General features: G+C 43.9%; 1 protein-coding gene across 1 annotated transcript in view; it reads right to left on the bottom strand.

The window, feature by feature from the left end:
• PROM2 (prominin 2) overlaps positions 1-19,832 on the bottom strand; it is a 67,275-nt gene that overhangs the window by 24,892 nt on the left and 22,551 nt on the right. Inside the window, exons 5-12 of the mRNA XM_015421099.1 lie at positions 14,287-14,350; positions 12,993-13,082; positions 11,238-11,437; positions 9,709-9,783; positions 9,536-9,599; positions 7,481-7,640; positions 4,568-4,720; positions 2,295-2,418 (exon numbers count right to left, since the gene is read on the bottom strand). Of these exons, the coding sequence (XP_015276585.1) occupies positions 2,295-2,418; positions 4,568-4,720; positions 7,481-7,640; positions 9,536-9,599; positions 9,709-9,783; positions 11,238-11,437; positions 12,993-13,082; positions 14,287-14,350 (930 nt within the window). The remainder of the gene's footprint in view (positions 1-2,294; positions 2,419-4,567; positions 4,721-7,480; positions 7,641-9,535; positions 9,600-9,708; positions 9,784-11,237; positions 11,438-12,992; positions 13,083-14,286; positions 14,351-19,832) is intronic.

A 19,832-nucleotide genomic window follows, 5' to 3' on the forward strand; every position in this document is an offset into this window, starting at 1 on the left:
TAATCACTCTTTGGGTAAAGAAGTACTTCCTTTTATCTCTTCTTACCTGACCACTCAGCTATTTCATGGAGTGCCCCCGAGTTCTTGTATTGTGAGAAAGGGAGAAAAGTACTTCTTTCACTGTCTGCTCTATCCCATGCATAATCTTGTAAATCTCTATCATGCCACCTCTCAGTCATTGTTTCTCCAAGCTAAAGAGCCCCAAGTGCCTTAACCTTTCTTCATTCTAGTTGCCCTCTCCCACATTTTTTCCAATGCTGTAATATCCTTTCTGAAGTGTGATGACCAGAATTGCACACAATATTCCAAATGAGGTCGCACCATCTATTTATACAGGGGCATTATGATACTGGCTGATTTGTTTTCAGTTCCCTTCCTAATAATCCCCAGCATAGCTTTGGCCTTTTTTTAATTGCAGTTGTACACTGTCTCGACACTTTCAGTGAGTTATCTACTACGACTCTAAGATCTTTCTCTTGGTCAGTCTCTGCCAGTTCAGACCCCATCAACGTGTATTTATAGGTAGGATTTTTGGCCCCAATGTGCATCACTTTACACTTGGCCGCATTGAAACCCATTTGCCATGTTGATACCCATTCAGCCATCCACGACAGATCCCTTTGGAGTGCCTCACAATCCTCCCTGCTTTTCACCACCCTGAACAATTTCATGTCATCTGCAAATTTAGCCACTTTACTGCTTACTCCCAACTCCAAATCATTAATGAACAAGTTAAAAAGCATCGGCCTCAGTACTGATCCCTGCGGTACCCCACTGCTTACCGCCCTCCACTGTGAAAATTGCTCATTTATACTCTCTCCTCCCACCATGGATCTCCATTTTGTGCCCAACACGGTACCTGAGGATCCCCTGAAACCCAGGGACAGCCTTGAGGGAGGCTAAGAGGGCTACAGTGGGAGAGAGAGGCAGGAAGTGACAGTTGGATCTAAGAAGTCTGCAGTTTGCAATAATCTTAAGAAAGAATGAAGGTGATATTATGCAGACTAAATAAAGATGCAAAAAAATCTAATGGATATTGAAAAGAAAGAGTAATGGCTACTAGGGATGGGCACAAACTGAACCACTAAGCAAAATTCATCTTGAATTTTGTCCTGTATGTGGTTTGTGAACCAAAGTTTGTGATAGGTCTACTGTTACAAACTTCCATGAATTTTTAAAGCAATTTGTGGCAGTTCATGAGAACCCCTGCCTTCTGTTCCTCACGAAAGCTGCAAAGACAGCTGAGTTGCAGGGAGCAGCCTGCTCCCTGCTGCTCAGCTGTTTCGGATTTTCTTGTGCAGTCCCTTAAAGAGACTGCACAAGAAAGTCCAAAACAGCTGAGCTGTTTTTGAGACTTTCTGAAAACCCCATTTAAAAGGATTGTGGTCCTTTTCAATGGGGTTTGCAAGGCCATAAACCACGAACCAGTTTGGTTTATGAATGAACCACCCAGTTTGATTTGGTTCATGGTTCGGCCATGAATCTACACAAATTTTAGATGATGCACAAGGTGCATTCCACAGAACCATGAGAGAAAAAGATGCCTCTGTTGTGCCCCACAAAGTGTAAGAATACATCTTAGACCAGTACATAATTATGGTTTTTTGCTTTGTAGCAAGACAAAGTCAATGCTCATAATCTTTTTGTTTATAATCACTGCATGAACAATATCAGTGACTGTGGCTCACTATGAAATGCAAAATAGTATTTAGACCATCTGCCTGCCCACCCTCCAAAGGAAGCAATAGCCAGGGCCTTTTCTTTTCTTTTCTTTTCTGAAAAAGAGCTGCTGGAACTCTCAAGAGGGAAATGAAGTTTTCAATCTGTATACTGAAAACTCATGAACTTTTAAACATTTTAAAAAGAATTTGTCAAAGATGTTCTGGAACTCCGTTCTGGCATGTTCCCCCAGAAAAAAGCCCAAGCAATAGCTAATCATTTGCAGTTGATTCATGAGGTGGCCAGCTTCTGTAGAGGAAGGAAACGAACAGTATTCTGGGGAAGCCTCAGTAGCATTTTGATTGCCATCACAGGACAGCCTGATGCTTCAATAGCATTTTTTTTTTAAAGCTACAAATCTCAACAAAAATAGTAACATAAAACAAGCCACACTGGGACGTTATAGACTGACTAAGATGTCATCAGGACTAAGTAATGTGAATAAATTATGGAAATTCTGCTCGATGCTAGTATGTAACCAACCAAGGTATTCCCAACCCTATCAAATGTCTTGGCCAAACCTTATCCCCCATGATTTCTGCAGCCTTTCTGATTTTTCACCCACACAAACTCACCTTGTAGATCTCTTGATTGGCCCAGTGCTTGCATAGCAATGTTTGGACATTTCCCCCAATGAAGAATGTGACAAAGACCAAGAGAATCAACAGCCAGGAGAAGAGGAAGCTGAAGCAGACCCCACTGAAAAAGAAATAACAAGTTTAGGGATGGGCACGAACCATCTGACAAACTAAAGTTCATCATGAATTTTGGCGGTTTGTGGTTCATAAAGCAGTGTTCATGAACTGAAGAACCACCACAAACTTTCATAAATTTTGATGCAGTTTGTGGGAGTTCATGAAGAGCAGAAAGCAGGAGTTTAAATTCCAACTTTCTGCTCTTCACAAAAAACCCACCGAGCAGTGGGGAGCTCCCTGTCAATCAGGGAGCCATTTAAACCCCTGCTTTCTGCTATCCAGGAAAAGCTGTGGGGAGCAGAAAGCAGGGGTTTAAATGGCTCTGAGCCCAGGGCTCAATGCCCAGGAAAGCCCCTTTAAACAGCTGAGCCATGGGAGCAGTTTGCTCCGTAGGGGTCACCTTTTTAAAGGGGCTTTCTTGGGCAGCATTGGTGTCCCAAGAAAGCCCCTTTAAACAGTTGAGTGGCACTAAGCTCGCTCAGCTGTTTAGATGGGAAACAGCTGGGCTGTGGAGGCAGTCTGCTCCTGCCACTCAGTCTGCTCCTGCCACTCAGCTGTTTAAAGGGGCTTTCTGGGGCAGCCACTGCCAGGGCTCCCACAGCTCAGTTGTTTAAATCAGAAACAGCTGAGCTGTAGGGGCAGCCTGCTTCTACACCTCAGATGTCAAGAACTTGAAAGAACTGAGATGCAAAACAGGGGCAGCCTGCTTCTACACCTCAGATGTTAAGAACTTGAAAGAACTGAGATGTGGGAACAGGTTGCCCCTGCAGCTCAGCTGTTTTGGGCACCAACTTTACAATTCTAGCTCAGCTGGCATGTGAGCCGACTGGGTTCATGGTTCACCCACAAACCATGAACCAAACCACATTTTTGAGGTTCGTGCCCATCCTTATTCCCAGCGTATCATCCCTATCTTTGCAGACATTAATCCGGGGAGGGTCTGTAACGAGTAGCCTGGTCTTCCTGCTTACCTTTAGGCCCCCGCCTGTCTCTACCCATGAGATGACAGGATTGCTAATTTGCTTGTCCCTGAATTTACTGAAACATAAGCATAAGAAGCCTGATCACAGGGAATGGTTGTTAGGTCAGGGTAAAAAGCTATGGAGCTTTTATACTGATCAACATTTGCCAACAGCTAGGCAAGGAGTCCATGAATTGTGTGCAAGTGACGTTTTCCTATTGCAGTTTTAGCAATAGCATTCAGGGCAGGGCCCATGAATAATAAGAGCAATTCAATTTGATTAAGTACATGTTTCATGAAAGCAAGAGCCTCTTCAGCCTGTCTGGCAGGTGGTTCAGTCGGACTGAGAATTCTTGGCACCGTTACAAATCTAATTGTCTGGCTCCTTGGGGCAGATATGGCAATTAATATGTTTTAAAACCCAGGTCTGCCCCATAGGACAGATGTGCCTGAAGTCTCCTATGGTAGGTCTATGGGGGTCAAGGAAACAAGGCGTTCGATAAAAGTGGACACTGGTAGCTGAGACTGTTCTGATTGACCTCTCAGACTAGGAGGCAATTTAGCTACGCTTGTTTGTTACTTGGTGACTGGCAGATTAAGTGATGACTTGCATATGTGGATGGGCACAGATACCCCATTACAGACTGACTTCCCAAGTTCCCTCAAGTGCAACTGAGTTCATACATTCGGCTACTGGTCATATGGTATTCAGCACGTGTGAACCAGCCCCAACAGTTATTATAAACAATCCTACCCGGTCACTAAGGTTATATTTTATTTTCAACAATCACTAAGGTTGTATTTTAACGTCTTAACGTTTTATGAATGCTCTGCTGTATTCTGTATTTTGTAATGGCCAATGGCTAAATACAATAAATTACTTGACTAGTGACTTTAAACAATCTTAATCTTGGAAGCAGTCCAAATGGTAAATAATTCCCGACTTGGAGCCATACTAAAATTTTCAGAGGAATCTCAAGCTACATCCCTGAGAGTCTTAGCTAGAAGTTCTTGACAATAACACCAAGTTCCCTGGACTGTCTGACTATATCTCCTCTCTCTCTCATGAATGATCTTATTCAGGATCCCTGATAAGCTTTTTAGGATTGCCGGGGGTTTTCTTCAACAGACTTTGGGAACCAAGGCTCTATACTAATAGCTCCCGGACTCAGACACACATAGGAAGTCTTACGTAATGAGCATCTTGGCTCCAGCTTCTCCTCTGCTTTCATAATCACTGGGATCCTCTCGCACAGTCAGCCCATAAGTCCCAAAGGAAAGCCCAAGGATGTTGCAGATAACAATCAGTAGGACAACAGTGCACGCAACCACACCTGTAATCCACCTGAGAAAGATACAAAAGGAGTGGGAAAATATTGGCAAAGTTTGTGGTATGTAAAAGGTTGTATCAGGGCTCTTTTTGTAGAAAAAGCCCAGCAGGAACTCATTAACATAATAGGCCACACCCAACAGCAGAGACCCATTAGCATATTGGGCCACACCCCTGACAGCACAGCTCATTAGCACGTTAGGCCACACCCCCATGTTACCAGAAGTGTTGTCATCCAGCCACACCCACCTTTTGCTTGTTATTCTGTTTATCTTGTTTGTTGTCAAAACCCAGGGCTTTTTTGTTGCAGGAACTCCTTTGCATGTTAGGCCACACACCCCTAATGTAGCCAATCCTAATGAGTTTCTGCCGTTGGGTGTGGCCTGTTATGCTAATGAGTTCCTGCTGTGCGTGGCCAACTTGGGAGCCAGCCGGAACTCAGTTCCTGTGCGTTCCTGCCCCAAAATAGCCCTGGTTGTACTACATGAGACACTGGGAGTTTTATGAACGAATTCCCAAGTAGCTTTTTAAAAAGCTGATGTATGGGTCCCTGACATGGATCTGGACTATTGTGCAGCAGGTTTAAGCCCCTCCCTGAGTCCAGTGTTCCCGACATGAAAATGGCTTTGCAGGGTGACGTTTTGTCCTGAGACCCATATGTTCACCCCAACTGGTGAAAATGGCTTTGCAGGGTGACGTTTTGCCCTGGGACCCATATGTTTACCCCAACAGGACAAATAGCAGGGCCATTTCAAGTTGGGGAAACAGTACGAGGAGGAACATTTACTCCCTCTCCCCAGTCCTGGTACAAATTCTGGCATCGTATGCCTGCTTTATTGGGGGGGGGGATGCTTGGAGTTAGGGTTGCCAACCTCCAGGTGGCACTCCCACTATTATAGTTGATCTCCAGATGACCCAGATTGGTTCCTCTGGAGAAAATGGCTGCTTTGGAGGGTGGATTGTATGGTGTTATATTCTGCTGGGGTCCCTCCCCTCCCCAAACTCTACCCTTCCCAGGCTCCACCCCCAAAATCTCCAGATATTTCCGCACCCAGAGCTGGCAACCTTACTTGGAGCTCATTCACAAAACACCCAGCATCTTGTATAGTTTGGTCTTAAGAAACAAGCCAAAGGTCATGTTTAAGTTTCTGAAGCCAATGAAAATCCAAGAGATGGATGTCACCCAAAAGTCTGGGTCCAAGTCTCAGCTCAGCCATGATGACCACACTGCGTGGCAGTAAGCAAACAGCTGTGCCATTACTCTCCAGCAGAAAGTCCTTCATAAGCCTTAAAAAGCATACGTAACACGTCAAATTACTCTAGTCACTAGTAAGAGTGTAGAGTGTGAGTTGAACTGATAAAGCTTTGTGGCTAAGGAATTGCACCGCAAAGATAATAATGCTGAGCTGCTTTACACGACGGTTGTAAGTGCTCCAACAGGATAAGGCATGATGTAATCTAATAAAGTGATGATTAAACAAACTATTCTAATTAGGATCATTGGGATTAATGATCTGACAAACTGATCTAAATGATTCTACAAATGCTAACTGTTGTTGTTATGCTTTTAACGGTACAGTGGTTAGAGTTACAGTTGCCAACCTTCAGGTGGTGGCTGGAGATCTCCTAGTATTACAACTGACCTCCAGATGACAGAGGTCAGTTCACCTGGAGAAATTGGTGGTGGACTCTATGGCATTATACCCCACTGAAGTCTCTCATCTCCCCAAACACCACCATCCTCAGGCTCCACCCTCAAAATCTCCAGGTATTTCCCAACCTGGAGCTGGCAACCCTAGTTAGAGTGGAGGCTTTCTAGGCAGCCTTGGGCCAGTCTCTCTTACCCTCATTTACCTCACAATTCTTGTTGTGAGGATAAAATGGAAGATGGAAGAATGATACACGCTGCCCTGAGCTCCCTGGAGGATTGGTGGCATAAAAATGTACTAAACTCATGTACCTTCTAAATAAGGTATGGACCGGAGGAAGGTTAGAAGGAACAGATATGATGCAGGGTTGAGAGTTTGCTTTTTTGGCTTTTCCACTTTGAGTGGAAAAGATGGTACTGTATGGGAGAACAACTGTACGGCATCTCCTTATTTTTTTAAAATCTGTCATTTATAAAATGAATGAGTGATTGACTGACATTTGGTTAATGTCACATGCGAATGCTGATTATCCTGGATAAAGTTTGTGAATGTTTCAAAATCAGAGACATCTCAACAAATGCTAACAGCTACTTGGAAGATCAGTTCTCTCAGAGGTCTCCCAGCCCCACCTACCTCACAGGCTGTCTGTTGTGGGGAGGGGAAGGGAAAAGAGTTTGTAAGCCACTGTGAGACTCCGAGTGAAGGGTGGGGTATAAATCCAATCTCCTCCTCATCATCATCTCCTCTTTACAATGATCATCAGTTTTCACTTGGATTATGTCCAAAAAATGGGGGAACCATATCAATATTTGGACATGCACTGAATCCATCTGGGATTGTCATTTTTCAGATGAAGATCAAAATTCAACACATTTTTGACATTTGCTTTATACGTGCAGCCCATCCAGTCTCCATATACATTTCTACCTTCCATACCACTAACAAAAACTCCATGTTCTGTCAGGACTACCATTGTTGAGCAAGTTTTTACTGAATCAGCCAGTTTACAAAAACTATACTGGTTTGCATAGTGAATTCTGTGTTCAGAAAGTTGCATTTTGTAGGAAACATGCAAAGACCTGAGGCCAGGTTGATGATTGCAAAGTCTCAAAGGTGGTAATTTTACCTGTATTTTTCGTAACGCTTTGCCTCCTTGAAGTAAGTGTGGCTTATATTCTCTGCCTTTACCAGAACATCATATATGGGATGGGTATGATCTAAGATTGGAAAGCTATCTGCAATGGACTGAACCTTCTTCATAGCCTTTTCCATTTCTTTCTTTAGGTCTGCAAGGTAAATAGCAAACACAGGAGACAGGCATTATGGCTTCCCCCCTTCTACTCATTTATTTGTAATTTTCCTCATCTTCCCACACACATCTTCCTCAGATGTTATGCCTTCTTTAGATTGTAAGCCTGTCAACATGGGCCATGCCTAGTTATTTGTTCAAAGTTCAATGCCTAGTTCAGGGGAGGAAGACACAGAATGAATGATGAAGAAAGCCATAGGTCCAGTCCCTGGCACCTTCATGTTTCAAAAATAGATCTGTAACAGAAAGTATTAAGAATGACCAGGAGTCCCCAGCATTGCTGAGCCTGTGGGTGATTCTGGATGTTGAGAACAAATAGTGGGCACCACTATAAAATGGTTGATGGGGAGGAGGGCATACAGCCAACTACAAAATGGCCGCCATGGGGGCCTGGGTCAATTTCCAAGCCAAGCATTCTCCTATGATGGAGGCACTTCTTTCCAAATGGGGGCTCCCTACAGACAGAAAGGTGGTGCCTGCTGGGTTCTTCTGAAGCCTGCTCTAATGATATACATGAAAGCCAGGACTGGTGCTTTGCTTTGGGGAGTAAGATGCTTTGGGGAAGAAGGAAGAAAGCACCAGGAAACACATGGCAGGCAACATCTGCCGGGCTTTTGATTGAGGCGGCGAATGTTCAACCATTCTGTCCTCCCCTGTTTATAGCCCCTCTCCTAGTGCCTGCTGACAGATAATACTATTGGGCACTGGAGCACCTATATTCAACTGATATGAGGCATGGGGTTTGATGATATTGTTTATTGTGCCATCAATTGTTTTATTGCTTTTAATGTTTTATAGTATTATTACATGTAAGCCACCCTGAGTCCATGTGTGGGATAGGGCAGGGTATAGATTGAATAAATGAAATGAAATGTTGGGAATCACTGGGAGAGACCATTCTCTGCCTGATTACTAGCAAAGCCACTGCAAGTTAGAGCAGACTGTTAAAGCTCAATGGACCAACTCAGTATAATGCAGCTTTTTATTTTAGAGTAAGCGCTTAATTAATATTCAATGTTTTTGTCATTAAGTGGCATGCTTTTATTATCTTTCAGAGTAGCAAGCAACTAGTATGAGTCGTTAAAGTCTCCTCTTTATTTGGACTAATTATTTCATCTGTCAAATCATTTGAGCTGTTTTCTGGAGAATCTACTTTAAGCCAGCAGTTTACAAATTGGGTTTAGGGAACTCTGACGGTCAGAAGCTCATTGCAGGGTGCTCAGTGAGAGCCTCAGCCACAACAGACAAGCATTCCTGAAAAGATACATTGCCCATCATTCTTAATCTTCATTGTACCATGTTGCCGCTAAAGTATATTGAGGTGTGATCTAGAGCACTCTCTCAGTTCACACAGGGTGACAGTGAAACACAACGTGCTTCACTGTTGTCTCATATGAAACCAAGAGTACACTAGTCTAGAACACGCCCTGGAATCCTCTGCTCATGGTAGACATGCAGGGATTACTTGCTAAAAAAAAAAGTCAATGCATAAATCAGTTTCTGAAGACAGTTTGAAAGCCACTAGCTTCAGCAGTAAAACAGAAGGCTGTCTACACCCAGTACTAAATTCTGTAAATAAGAACAATTTATGGAATAAGCAAAATTCTACTCAAACCTGCTGACCTGGAAGCCCTTCCCAGTAATTTTAGGTACAGAGATCCCCCCCACCCTTACTTAATAGGAAATTAAATGCTCAAAAACACCCACTTATCTTAAAAAAACTTTTTCACATGTTCTGGGCTGAGCATTGATGCTAAAAACAGATATAAGGGCTAAGCCCCAACTCAGATAAGCTATGCTTACATGAATTTACACTATATGCTAGAATTTGTACCTGCAACCCATGACTGACTCTGAAAGTGTTTAACTCACCTTGGACAACGTTAGCCATCTTCACCGCAACTCGTTCTGGGAAAATGTTGAAACTGTGATTGGCCTAGAAGTACAGAAACCGATTTTTACATCCTCAAGTTGGACCAGACGTGAATTTTACTAAAGAGGGAGCAGAAGTTCCTTCTGTCCCTTCGGTATTGTTAATCACTTACCTGCTGAATCATTTCTGAAAAGTTAGCCTTTGGAAGTCCATGCAAATTCCTCAATACTCTTTCCACTGAAGGTAACTGAGAGAAGAAATCATTTATAGAACATCAGTGTGTGGACCTCAAGACCAAAATAAAACAATGAATGCATATTTAAGCTACTTAACATATCCATGAGACTGAGTAGTAATTTATTTTCCCATCCCTCAAAAAGATGGCAACCTGAGAACTTCATAGGCAATTTCCACAAGGTTGATCCCAGAGAATAAGCCGGGTTTCCAGCAGCCGGTATCCAGACATCCATGCACAGAATACAGTTTTCCTGCATTCTTCAGTGTTTTTGCTGCCCCTTCTGACTACCAGAAAGACCATTTCCAGGGTCATAGGACCCATGTGAAAGGAATAACTTTGTAGGCCGGGAGCAGGGCTGGAGTGGGGAGAGACAAAGGGGTGAAACTGCATTTCATTCCCTTGTCCCTTCTGACTCCAGACCCCTAAACAAATGCAGCTATTTCTCTATGCATGTCCAGATGTCAGAAGAAGTTCTTTGAATTCTCAGCTTTCACTTTTTCAAAAGTAAGTCTAGAGCCCCTGTCATTGTGGTAACTGAAGAAGTGAGCAGTATCTCATGAAAGCTCATACCCAGCCACAAATTTTGTTAGTCTTTAAGGTGCTACTGGACTCTTGCTCTTTTCTACTGCTACAGACAGACAGACAGACAGACAGAGATATCCATCTGGATCGATCCAATAAAGAATTTTGTTGTTGTTGTTCAGTCACACAGTCGAGTCCGACTCTTTGCGACCCCGTGGACCAGATCATGCCAGGCCTTCTGTCTTCTGCCGTCCTCTGAAGTTGGCTCAATTTCATGTTCGTTGCATCTATGACACTGTCTAACCATTTCATCCTTTGCCGTCCCTGTCTTCTTTGACCTTCAATCTTTCAATCAATTCAATCAATAAAGAGTTTAAGACAGGTCAAAAAGTTGCAAACATTTACACCATCAGAGGTGATACTACACCTGTGCCTATTTTGTATTTTTTCAGGAATGCAGTCAACAAGGGACACAAGTAAGTCTAGAGCTCCTGTCATTGTGGTTTTAAATGAAAACTGGGGTTTCAGAGAATATGATAGACAGATAGTTACGACATTTTCACACTATGACAATATCCAATTGCTGATTTAAAAAAAAAAATGCCCACCCATGGCCGGGGACATTTCTCTCAGGGGGACTCGGACAAGGAAAATAGCACCTATGTGGGTGCGACCTGAAAGTTTTTCCCTGTCCACCGTGGTGCTGACCACCCAAGCACTGATGCAACCTTTCCCAAAGCATCATCCCCAAAGCATCCCACTGCATGACTGGCCAGGGAAAGATGGCAGGAAAAATGGGAACAAAACCCAGGAGGTGCATGGAAGCACCACAATGCTGTGGAGAAGCAGGGGGGAAATCCTTCCCAGCAGCATCCAACGTAGGGCTAGGACTTGTAGCTACAGTCTCCATTGAAGAGTTGCCAGCCCCTTGATGAACTCACTTTATAATAGTTCACTCCCAGTTCCAAGCCCTGAGCTCTGCTCAAGGCACTATCACAGTAGCTGCAGCGTGAATCCTCCAGAATGGAGATGATATTTTGCTTCTGCTCTCTCAGAGTAGATTCCAGCTCATCTTGGTACTGGGTCAGTCTCTGGGCAGTCTTCTTGATAATCTGTAAATGGTGCAGGGAGTTCTGTAGGTCTTAAAAGAGAAATCCACACTAGTTTTTCTGATTTTTGCATTTTATACAAAGCTAAAGTGACCCGACATTGACAAGCTCACTCTCCACTATTCTGTCTGAATTAATATTTTAGGGTCAGAGTTTTTGAAAACATGAGGGTAATTATGATGTGAACATTTTGGGAGCTAGCCAATACATCCTGACGTACCTGCTTGCAGCCACACACCTTTCCAAAAGCAACTGAAATTAATCATGGAGGACAGGAGGAAACTAATTTGTTTCAACTTGTACTGTGGGATATGAGTCATAACGCAAGGAGGAAAAGTCAGGTATGGATACTGTTGGCTTCTATTATTTATTTACAATGTTTCAGCAATGTCTCAAAGTGGTGAACTAAGTATTAACATTTTTAAAAACAATGAAAACATACAAAGATCTCACATCACTGTCAGAGAATCAAAAAGCAGAAAGATCATGACGCAATCAAGGGTCAACAAAATCAGTGATATGGCTTAACTTTATCCGTCAAAGGCTATCTGGAACTATACACATCTTCACCTATTTAAGAAGAGTGAGCAAGGATGTCCCCAAACAAATTGTTCTATGGAAGGAGTTCCAAAGCTCAGGGACAGCTACTGTGCCCTGCTTCTAGCAAGGCCAATTTTGCCTCCACAAAAGATGCTATCTGAAATATGGCCTTTCCTGCACTAGGAAAGTTCATACAGGCATATGTACTCTGTGAGAAGGGTGAGTTCAGACCATTACCTTAGTCAGGTGGGAAGTATAGCTGTCGTTTAGTAAAGCTACAGCACATTCCTGAACAGATTTACTCCACACTTAGGCATCACTACAGGCTTAGGAGTAACTAAACTAAAGGAGTAGCCAAATGAAACATTACTGTTTTTAAAAATATGGGTCTGGGGAACCCAAAGGGAAAAAAAGGAGAGTCTAAAAGGGCTTGGAACGTGGCTGCCGGGGGAGGAAGGGTTCCTCACCTCCCCCCAAGCCATTTTCCCATGAAAAAAACGTGTGTGTGTGTGAGTGAGAGAGAGAGAGAGAGTTTTCCACAATTTGGCTGTTCTGTGTGGAATATCTGTGCACACGTAGCAGCAAAATCAAGAAAACAATTTCCCCCCATGCAGTTTTCATATGGAAAAGCAGCTTGGAGGGGAAGCAGGAGCCCTTCCTCCCCCCTCTCCATGGTCATATTCGGAGCCCATTAGGGCTATCCTTTTTTCTTTTTTTTTTAAGAAACAGTTCCTTGAAGCTGCTGTGTGGCTGCAGAGAACACAAGCTGGATCCAGGGAACCCAGACCCAGCTCTTTAAAACTAGTAATATTTAGTCTGGCCCTTAGACTGGAATCACTCAGTAGAGGATTATACTGTAAGGCTTGCAATCCTATACACATCTACTCAATAATAAATACCATTGAGAATGGTGGGATTTATGTCTGAGTAAACCTGCCTAAGATTGGCTACATGCATGTCAGATATGCAAGGTACAATCACACACTGCTGTGCATCTCTCCTGGGGAGTACAAATTAAAAACAGTAGGTGATGAGTCTTCATCTTACCTTGCACTCTGCTCTTCATGTCATTTATAGCAGAATATACAGACCCTTTCCGCACCAAGTGGATGGTGCTGCCAACATTCCAGCTGACATCTGAAAAGCACAGAAACAACACACTTCAGTTAAGCCTGGGTGATAGGGTTGCCAGCCTCCAGGTGGGCCCTGGAGATCTCCTGCTTTTACAACTGATCAGCAGCTGACAGAGATCAGCTCCCCTGGAGAAAATGGCTTCTTTAAAGGGTGGATAGGTTCTGCAATATTGGTCTGCCTAATCGGCAGAAAGAGAACCTATCAGTGGAGTGAATGGAAAACTAGTGGAGGAGAATTGTTGAAACTCTATTTCCTTTCACAGCTAAAGAGTACCAGCTATCTGAAGAAGCGATATGTGAATGCGGCAGTGGAGCCAGCCATGTATAGCTGTACTCACGTAAGACGTGGAACTATTGCACTCCTGAAGTTTTGTATACAAAGGAATTGTGGATTCTAATTGCATTTTCCCTTTGTATCAAGCACTGTTTGATCCTAGTTCTCTAAAAAGATATGTAAGGGTTCTTTAACAAAGATTTCAAATTGTTTGGATTGTTTCATACAATATACTTTTCCTGCTTTTGTTCGTAATTCATTCACGGAGTGTCTTTATATTTATACAACCTCCAGGTGGTGTCTGGAAATCTCCTGGGACTACAACTCATTTCCAGGTGACAAAGATCAGTTCACCTGGACCAAATACTCATTTTGGAAGGTGGACTCTGTGGCATCATGTCCCACTGAAGTAGAGCTGCCAAGTGGGGGCGGGGGGCAGGTAAACCCCCGCTTTGGAGGCCTGATTTCCGCCACCATGGAATCGGGCCCCGGGGGGAACTCCGCCCCCCGAAGAGCAGTGTGGCTGTGTCACCGGAGGTGACTCAACCACGTCGATCACGTTGGGGGCGTGGCCCCGATCGCCGGAGGGAAAACTCTATGGTTTTCCCTCCAACGATGGGGGCCACGCCCCCAATGCGATCGACATCACGCATCACTTCCGGGATGTGCTGGCGGGGCGCGCGCAAAAAGCGCGCATGCATCAGAAAAGAGCTCCTGGAGCCCGGCGACGCTCCCCTGCCAGTAAGGAGATTACACTTGGCAACCCTACACTGAAGTCCCTCCCCTCCCCAAACCCCACCCTCCTCAGGCTCAGCCCCCAAAATCGCTAGGTATTTCCCAGCCCAGAGCTGGCGGCAACCCTAGGGCACAACTACAAATGTCATTTGAATTGACTACAAGACATAAGGGAACAAATACAAGGAAAGGAACTCACTGTTTAGATCTCTGATGATCTGTTCTTTAGGAACTGCAAACTGCTCCAAGGCCAACTGTACTCCCTATTGGAGAGACATAAAGGAGAGCAACAACTAAACAGCTGAAGAAAATCTTGCACCTGCAATCTCCACCTTTTTGGGGAAAGCTTTTAAGAGATCTCATATCTCTGGGCCTAATGGCATGATATCACTATTCCCAAGTCTGGCTCAGATCCTGTCTAGTACACTCGTGCTTGGAGTTCCAGGTCCATGAGCAGGACTGTCCTCTGCAGGGAGGAGGACCTTAAGCCTTCCACTCTGCACCATTTTCCTAACCTGAAACAGACCCAGGGAAATGCTGCTTGCTGTCTTGGGGGACATTCTGTGTACTGATGGGCTATACATGTGCCTAAGGGTACATATAAGATTCCCCACTTGGGCAAAGAATGGCTCCCTGGGGCCATTTCAAGTTGGGAAAATGGCATGAGGTGGAAGGCTTAAGCCCCTGTTCCCACAGTCCTGACCCAAAGCATAGTCCCACTACATACCGGCTTGACAGGACTTGGGACTGACCCAAGAAAACTATATCTAGTTATGCCCTCAAGTCAACTTAGCTGCAAACTTTGGCCATGATCACATGGGCAGTTTGGCCCAACACAGCCACTCCTCCCCTCCGGATCAAATGGGTGCAGTCAGACAGCCACATCTGTCAGGCGTTCCCCAGTCATACTTATTCTGTCATAGTACAACTTGGAGCTGGGTTAAAAAGGCACCACATCACACATGGTGTTTTTGGTTCCCCGCGCAGTCATTGTGCATTGCTGGATGTCTGAACGTGGGGGAACACATGCAGAACAGATTTGGCAGTCTGAAACTGCAGATCCATTCTGCTGCTAGGGAGGTGGGTTTTTGTAAAAAAATTGCCTATGTGCGCGTGTGTGTGCATGTGCACTTATGCGCACACATGAATTTTGGAAATTTTTTGCAGTGTACTCCATGGCTGAGGTGCTGCAATAATGTGAATGCTTTACCACAGGATGTCTCCATGGGTAACCTGCATCAGGGTGTGCTCTGTGGCCGATATGCCACGCAACACTTTAAACTGGTTCAATTAGAGGCGGCATCATATCGCGCCAAGCCGCCAGTGTGACCACGGCCATTGTTCACAGAAAATTTTGACCCACCCTTTGCTACATAACCCTCATAACCCTTTGGGACTGGGCTGCTTTTAAAAAATCTAATTTTCAAAACACGAAGTAAGGAACTTCATAGAGTCCTTCTTCTAGTCTTTTTTTCAGGGGTTCTACCAAACAGATGTGGAATTAACAGAGGCATGCATTACATCCACAAAAATGGGAGACACAAAACCATTAAATGCAGTTTTCACCCCAGCCCCCAAAGATTGTCTGCATAATTATTTTACTTCCTGCTGGGGGACTAGAAACATGTAGTACAAACATATGCTAATGAGTTATGCTAATGAGTTCCCCTAGCTCTTTTTCTACGAAATAACCCCTGATCTCTACACATGAGAAGATGAGCCGGTAGCAAGACAATCCCATGCATGCAGAAAACATGTAGACAGGGGAGTGAGAAACAATACCTTAGTTTTTATATCAAAACAATGAATTAAATTGTATTGTTTAAACTGACAGGCTGTAACAAACACAATCCAACAATTTGAGCTGCCATAGTATAGTGCTCAACTACAAACAGGAAGAGACATATTCAAATCTCTACTGTGCCATGACGTTAACTTGGTGACCTTGGGCCAGTCACTCTCACAGGGTTGTTGTGAGGATGAAAACACAGAAGGAGAGAACCATCTACACAGCCCAGAGTTTTTGGGAGTAAGGGTGGGAAGAAAATGTAATCAAATAATGCATAAACAATGCAAATGAGAAAATATCATGCCACAATTAAGTGCTCATATAATTGTCCAAAGCTATGGAAAAAAAATGTTAAGGAGTCTCCCAGACAGTGTAACATATTGTTTTTACAAAATATACATGAATTTCCGCCACAGAAGCTGTGAACACTGCCGGTGATGAGTAACAAACAACTCTGTCCCATTTTCTCATGGGCAAATGGAGTGCAGCAGTCTTCAACACAAAGGATGCCTCTGCACGGCAAAGATCCACCATTTCCCTGTCACGGCTGGCTGCTGCCCCCAATTTAAGCAGTGGCATTTGCACTGGCAACAGAGCATCCACACTGGGGGTTCCTGTCCACTTTCCTCCATCCCTGTTGTGCTTCTTAAAATTTCTCTTCTGCGAGGTTCTAACCTCCCTCCCAAATATGTGGAAGTTCCCCGGGAATAAAGGAGCCTCTGCCTCCCAGGGACTCCACTCAGCAATTCTCTCTCTCCTTTCACCCCCTGAGAGAGGAGAGAGAGATCACAGAAGCTGCTCCCTACACATATTTGTGAGGACAATCATCACTGCTCATTCACTCCCAACCCTCCTCCCGCTTTCCCAGAAAAGCAAAGAAAGAATCTGCTGATTTGGATGGATGCATGGAAATGTGTGCCTTATCAGTTGACTCATTAAGGCCAGGCTTTGAAAACAAAAAGGCCAACAGGCAGAAGTCAGGAATTAGTCAGGCTGGCAAGCCCAAGGGGAAGTTAGGATTGCCTCAAGTGCCTGACCCATTTACTATCAAGAGAGCTGGCCTGAGGAGGGCACAAAGTGTGGTCTACTGATAGATGGGACCAGTGTTCCCTCTAAGCTGAGTTAGTGTGAGCTAGCTCACAGTTTTTTAGCCTCCGGCTCACACATTTTTGCCTTCGCTCAGGAAGGAGGGCTCCAGAGCAAACTCATTTACGCAGCAGCCAAATCGCTCGCTCACAACTTTGATGCCAGGAGCTCACAAAGTAGAATATTTGCTCACAAGACTCCACAGCTTAGAGGGAGCATTGGATGGGACCCCGCCTTTCAAACAAGCAAGAGCCTTGTGGCTTTAAAGACTAATTGGCTTATTGATTCAGGTGGGTAGCTGTGTTGGTCTGAAGCAATGGCGCAAAGTTTGAGTCCAGTGGCACCTTTGAAACCTACCAAGTTTAATTCTGGGTAGAAGCTTTCATGTGCATGCACACAGTATCTGAAGAAGTGTGCATGCACAGGGAAGCTTCTACCCAGAATTAAACTTGGTTGGTCTGAAAGGTTCCACGGGACTCAAACTTTGTTCTCATTGGCTTATTGTTACAGAAGCTTTCAAGGACTACAGAGTCCCATTCATCTGACTAAGGAGGTTTTTGTCCACAAAAGCTCCTGCCACAATATAAAACTGTTTTTGTTTTTGCAGCAGCAGATAAAGGGCAAAACCAAATATTTTGCTAGGATAGCCATGAACAGATCTCCCGAAATTTCCCCAGTCTTAACCACTGCCATTAAGCAAGGGCAGAGTAGAGAGTTTTAACCGTTTATTCCTGTGCCATTTCTCTGACCTCAATCAACTTTCCAAGAGCTGCTGTCTGCCCCCCAGATGAAACATACAAATACCATATGGGTATCACAACTCCAGGGCAGCAACTTAGAACACAAAAATGCAGAGGGGAGTGGTTAAACCCTTTTCCCCACTTGCCACAGCCTCAGTCTAGATCCGGTGCTTTGTCGCTGCCATTAAGAATTAATCCCACCCCCACTCCACCATCTGTTTATGGATCTCCTGACATCCATGTAGTTTAGCCCTCATTTAACTACCCTTCCAGAACCTGTCCTTCCAAGGATCAAAGCACTGATAGGTCTTTAGCAGAAGAACAAGCTGCTTTAGGACCAGCTTGACAGTGTGAAATAAACACACAATTGATTTCTTAATCTGACAAATAAGTAGGTTCTAGATCAGGGGTGGCCAAACTTGCTTAACATAACAGCCACACAGAATAAATATCACATGTTTGAGAGCCGCAAGACATGAACAAATATTGCACACACATTTTTATTGGAAAATATGCAAATTTGCTTTTTATTAGCATTAAATTAGACTGTGTGAAAGAGCTGCATGCGGCTCCCGAGCTGCAGTTTGGCCACCCCTGTTCTAGCCTGAACTCTGCCTAGAAGCTAAACTGAGGCTACTGTACTTTGGTCATATTATAAGAAGAGTCACTGGAAAAGACAATAATGCCAGGAAAAGTTGAAGGCAGCAGGAAAAAAGGGAGATCCAACCTGAAATGGACTGACTCCATCAAAAAAGCTGCAGCCCTCAGTTTGCAAGATCTGAACAACGCTGTGAACAACAGGACATTTTGAAGGTCATTCATTCGTAGGGTTGCCATCGGTCAGAAGCAACTTGACAGCACTTAACACAGAGAGAATTTCTGGTAGGGTTTATTTTCCAGAAAAAAAGATGTCTGGGTAAAGTCCATTTGGAAATATCACCCCCTTAACCTTCCTCTTAAACCCTGCTATGTTGGGATTCTCTGTTGCTGCTCAGATACACGCCCATTAATAACTGATACATTTCAAGATCAACCCTATCACTGAATACAGATGACTGAACACAGGTGTTCCTAGCCACAAGTTAAGCCCTGGTATTTAGGGAGATACTTTGACAACCAGTGACTTCCAATGGGATAACGAATTCTATGAACAGATGGATGGGGTTGCAGATGGATGGGGTTAGAATCTGCAGCCCACAAACTGACAGTCTGGTTCCAGTACGTAGATGATACCTTTATCATTTGGAGCCATGGAGAAGTAGAATTGATGGAGTTTTTCGACCACCACAACAACATCCACCCCAACATACAATTCACCATGGAAAAAGAAGTCGAGGGTAAACTCCCATTTCTGGATATCATGGTCATCCGCAAAACTAACCTTCAATTAGGTCACAAGGTCTACAGAAAACCAACTCACATGGACCATTATTTACACAAAAATTCCAATCACCACCCTCAGCAAAAAAGAGGCATAATCAAAATATTAGTAGACTGTGCAAGACGGATATGTGAACCACACTTTCTCAATGACGAACTAAATAATCTAAATCACACACTTCAAGCAAATGGCTACTCCAAGAATGAAATCAGAAGAGCGATTAAACTAAAGGTAAAACAAACAACTGAGGAAAAACAGCCTTCCACAGGAAAAGTGTATTTGCTATATATCAAAGGAATCACTGATCAGATGGGAAAAGATATGAAAAAACACAACCTACAAACAGTATTCACACCCACCAGAAAAATACAACAGATGCTACAATCGGCAAAAGACAGAAGAGACCCCCTCACTTCTGCAGGAGTATACTGCATACCATGCAGCTGTGGACAAGTTTACATTGGGACCACACAGCATAGCATTCAGACAAGAATAAAAGAACATGAAAGACACTGCAGACTTGGCCAACCTGAAAAATCAGCAGAGGCTGAACATAGCCTAACTCAAACAGGACACAGTATTTTGTTCCAAGACACTGAAAGGCTGGACAACACTTCCAATTACCATGTCAGATTACACAGGGAAGCCATTGAAATTCATAAACATAAACACAATTTCAACAGGAAAGAAGAGAGTTTAAAAATAAATAGGGCATGGTTTCCTGTCCTGAAAACACAAAAGGCTCTACA

Source organism: Gekko japonicus, unplaced genomic scaffold, assembly GCF_001447785.1.
Source record: "Gekko japonicus isolate JY-2015 unplaced genomic scaffold, Gekko_japonicus_V1.1 scaffold13, whole genome shotgun sequence".
NCBI classification, from domain to species: Eukaryota; Metazoa; Chordata; class Lepidosauria; order Squamata; family Gekkonidae; genus Gekko; species Gekko japonicus.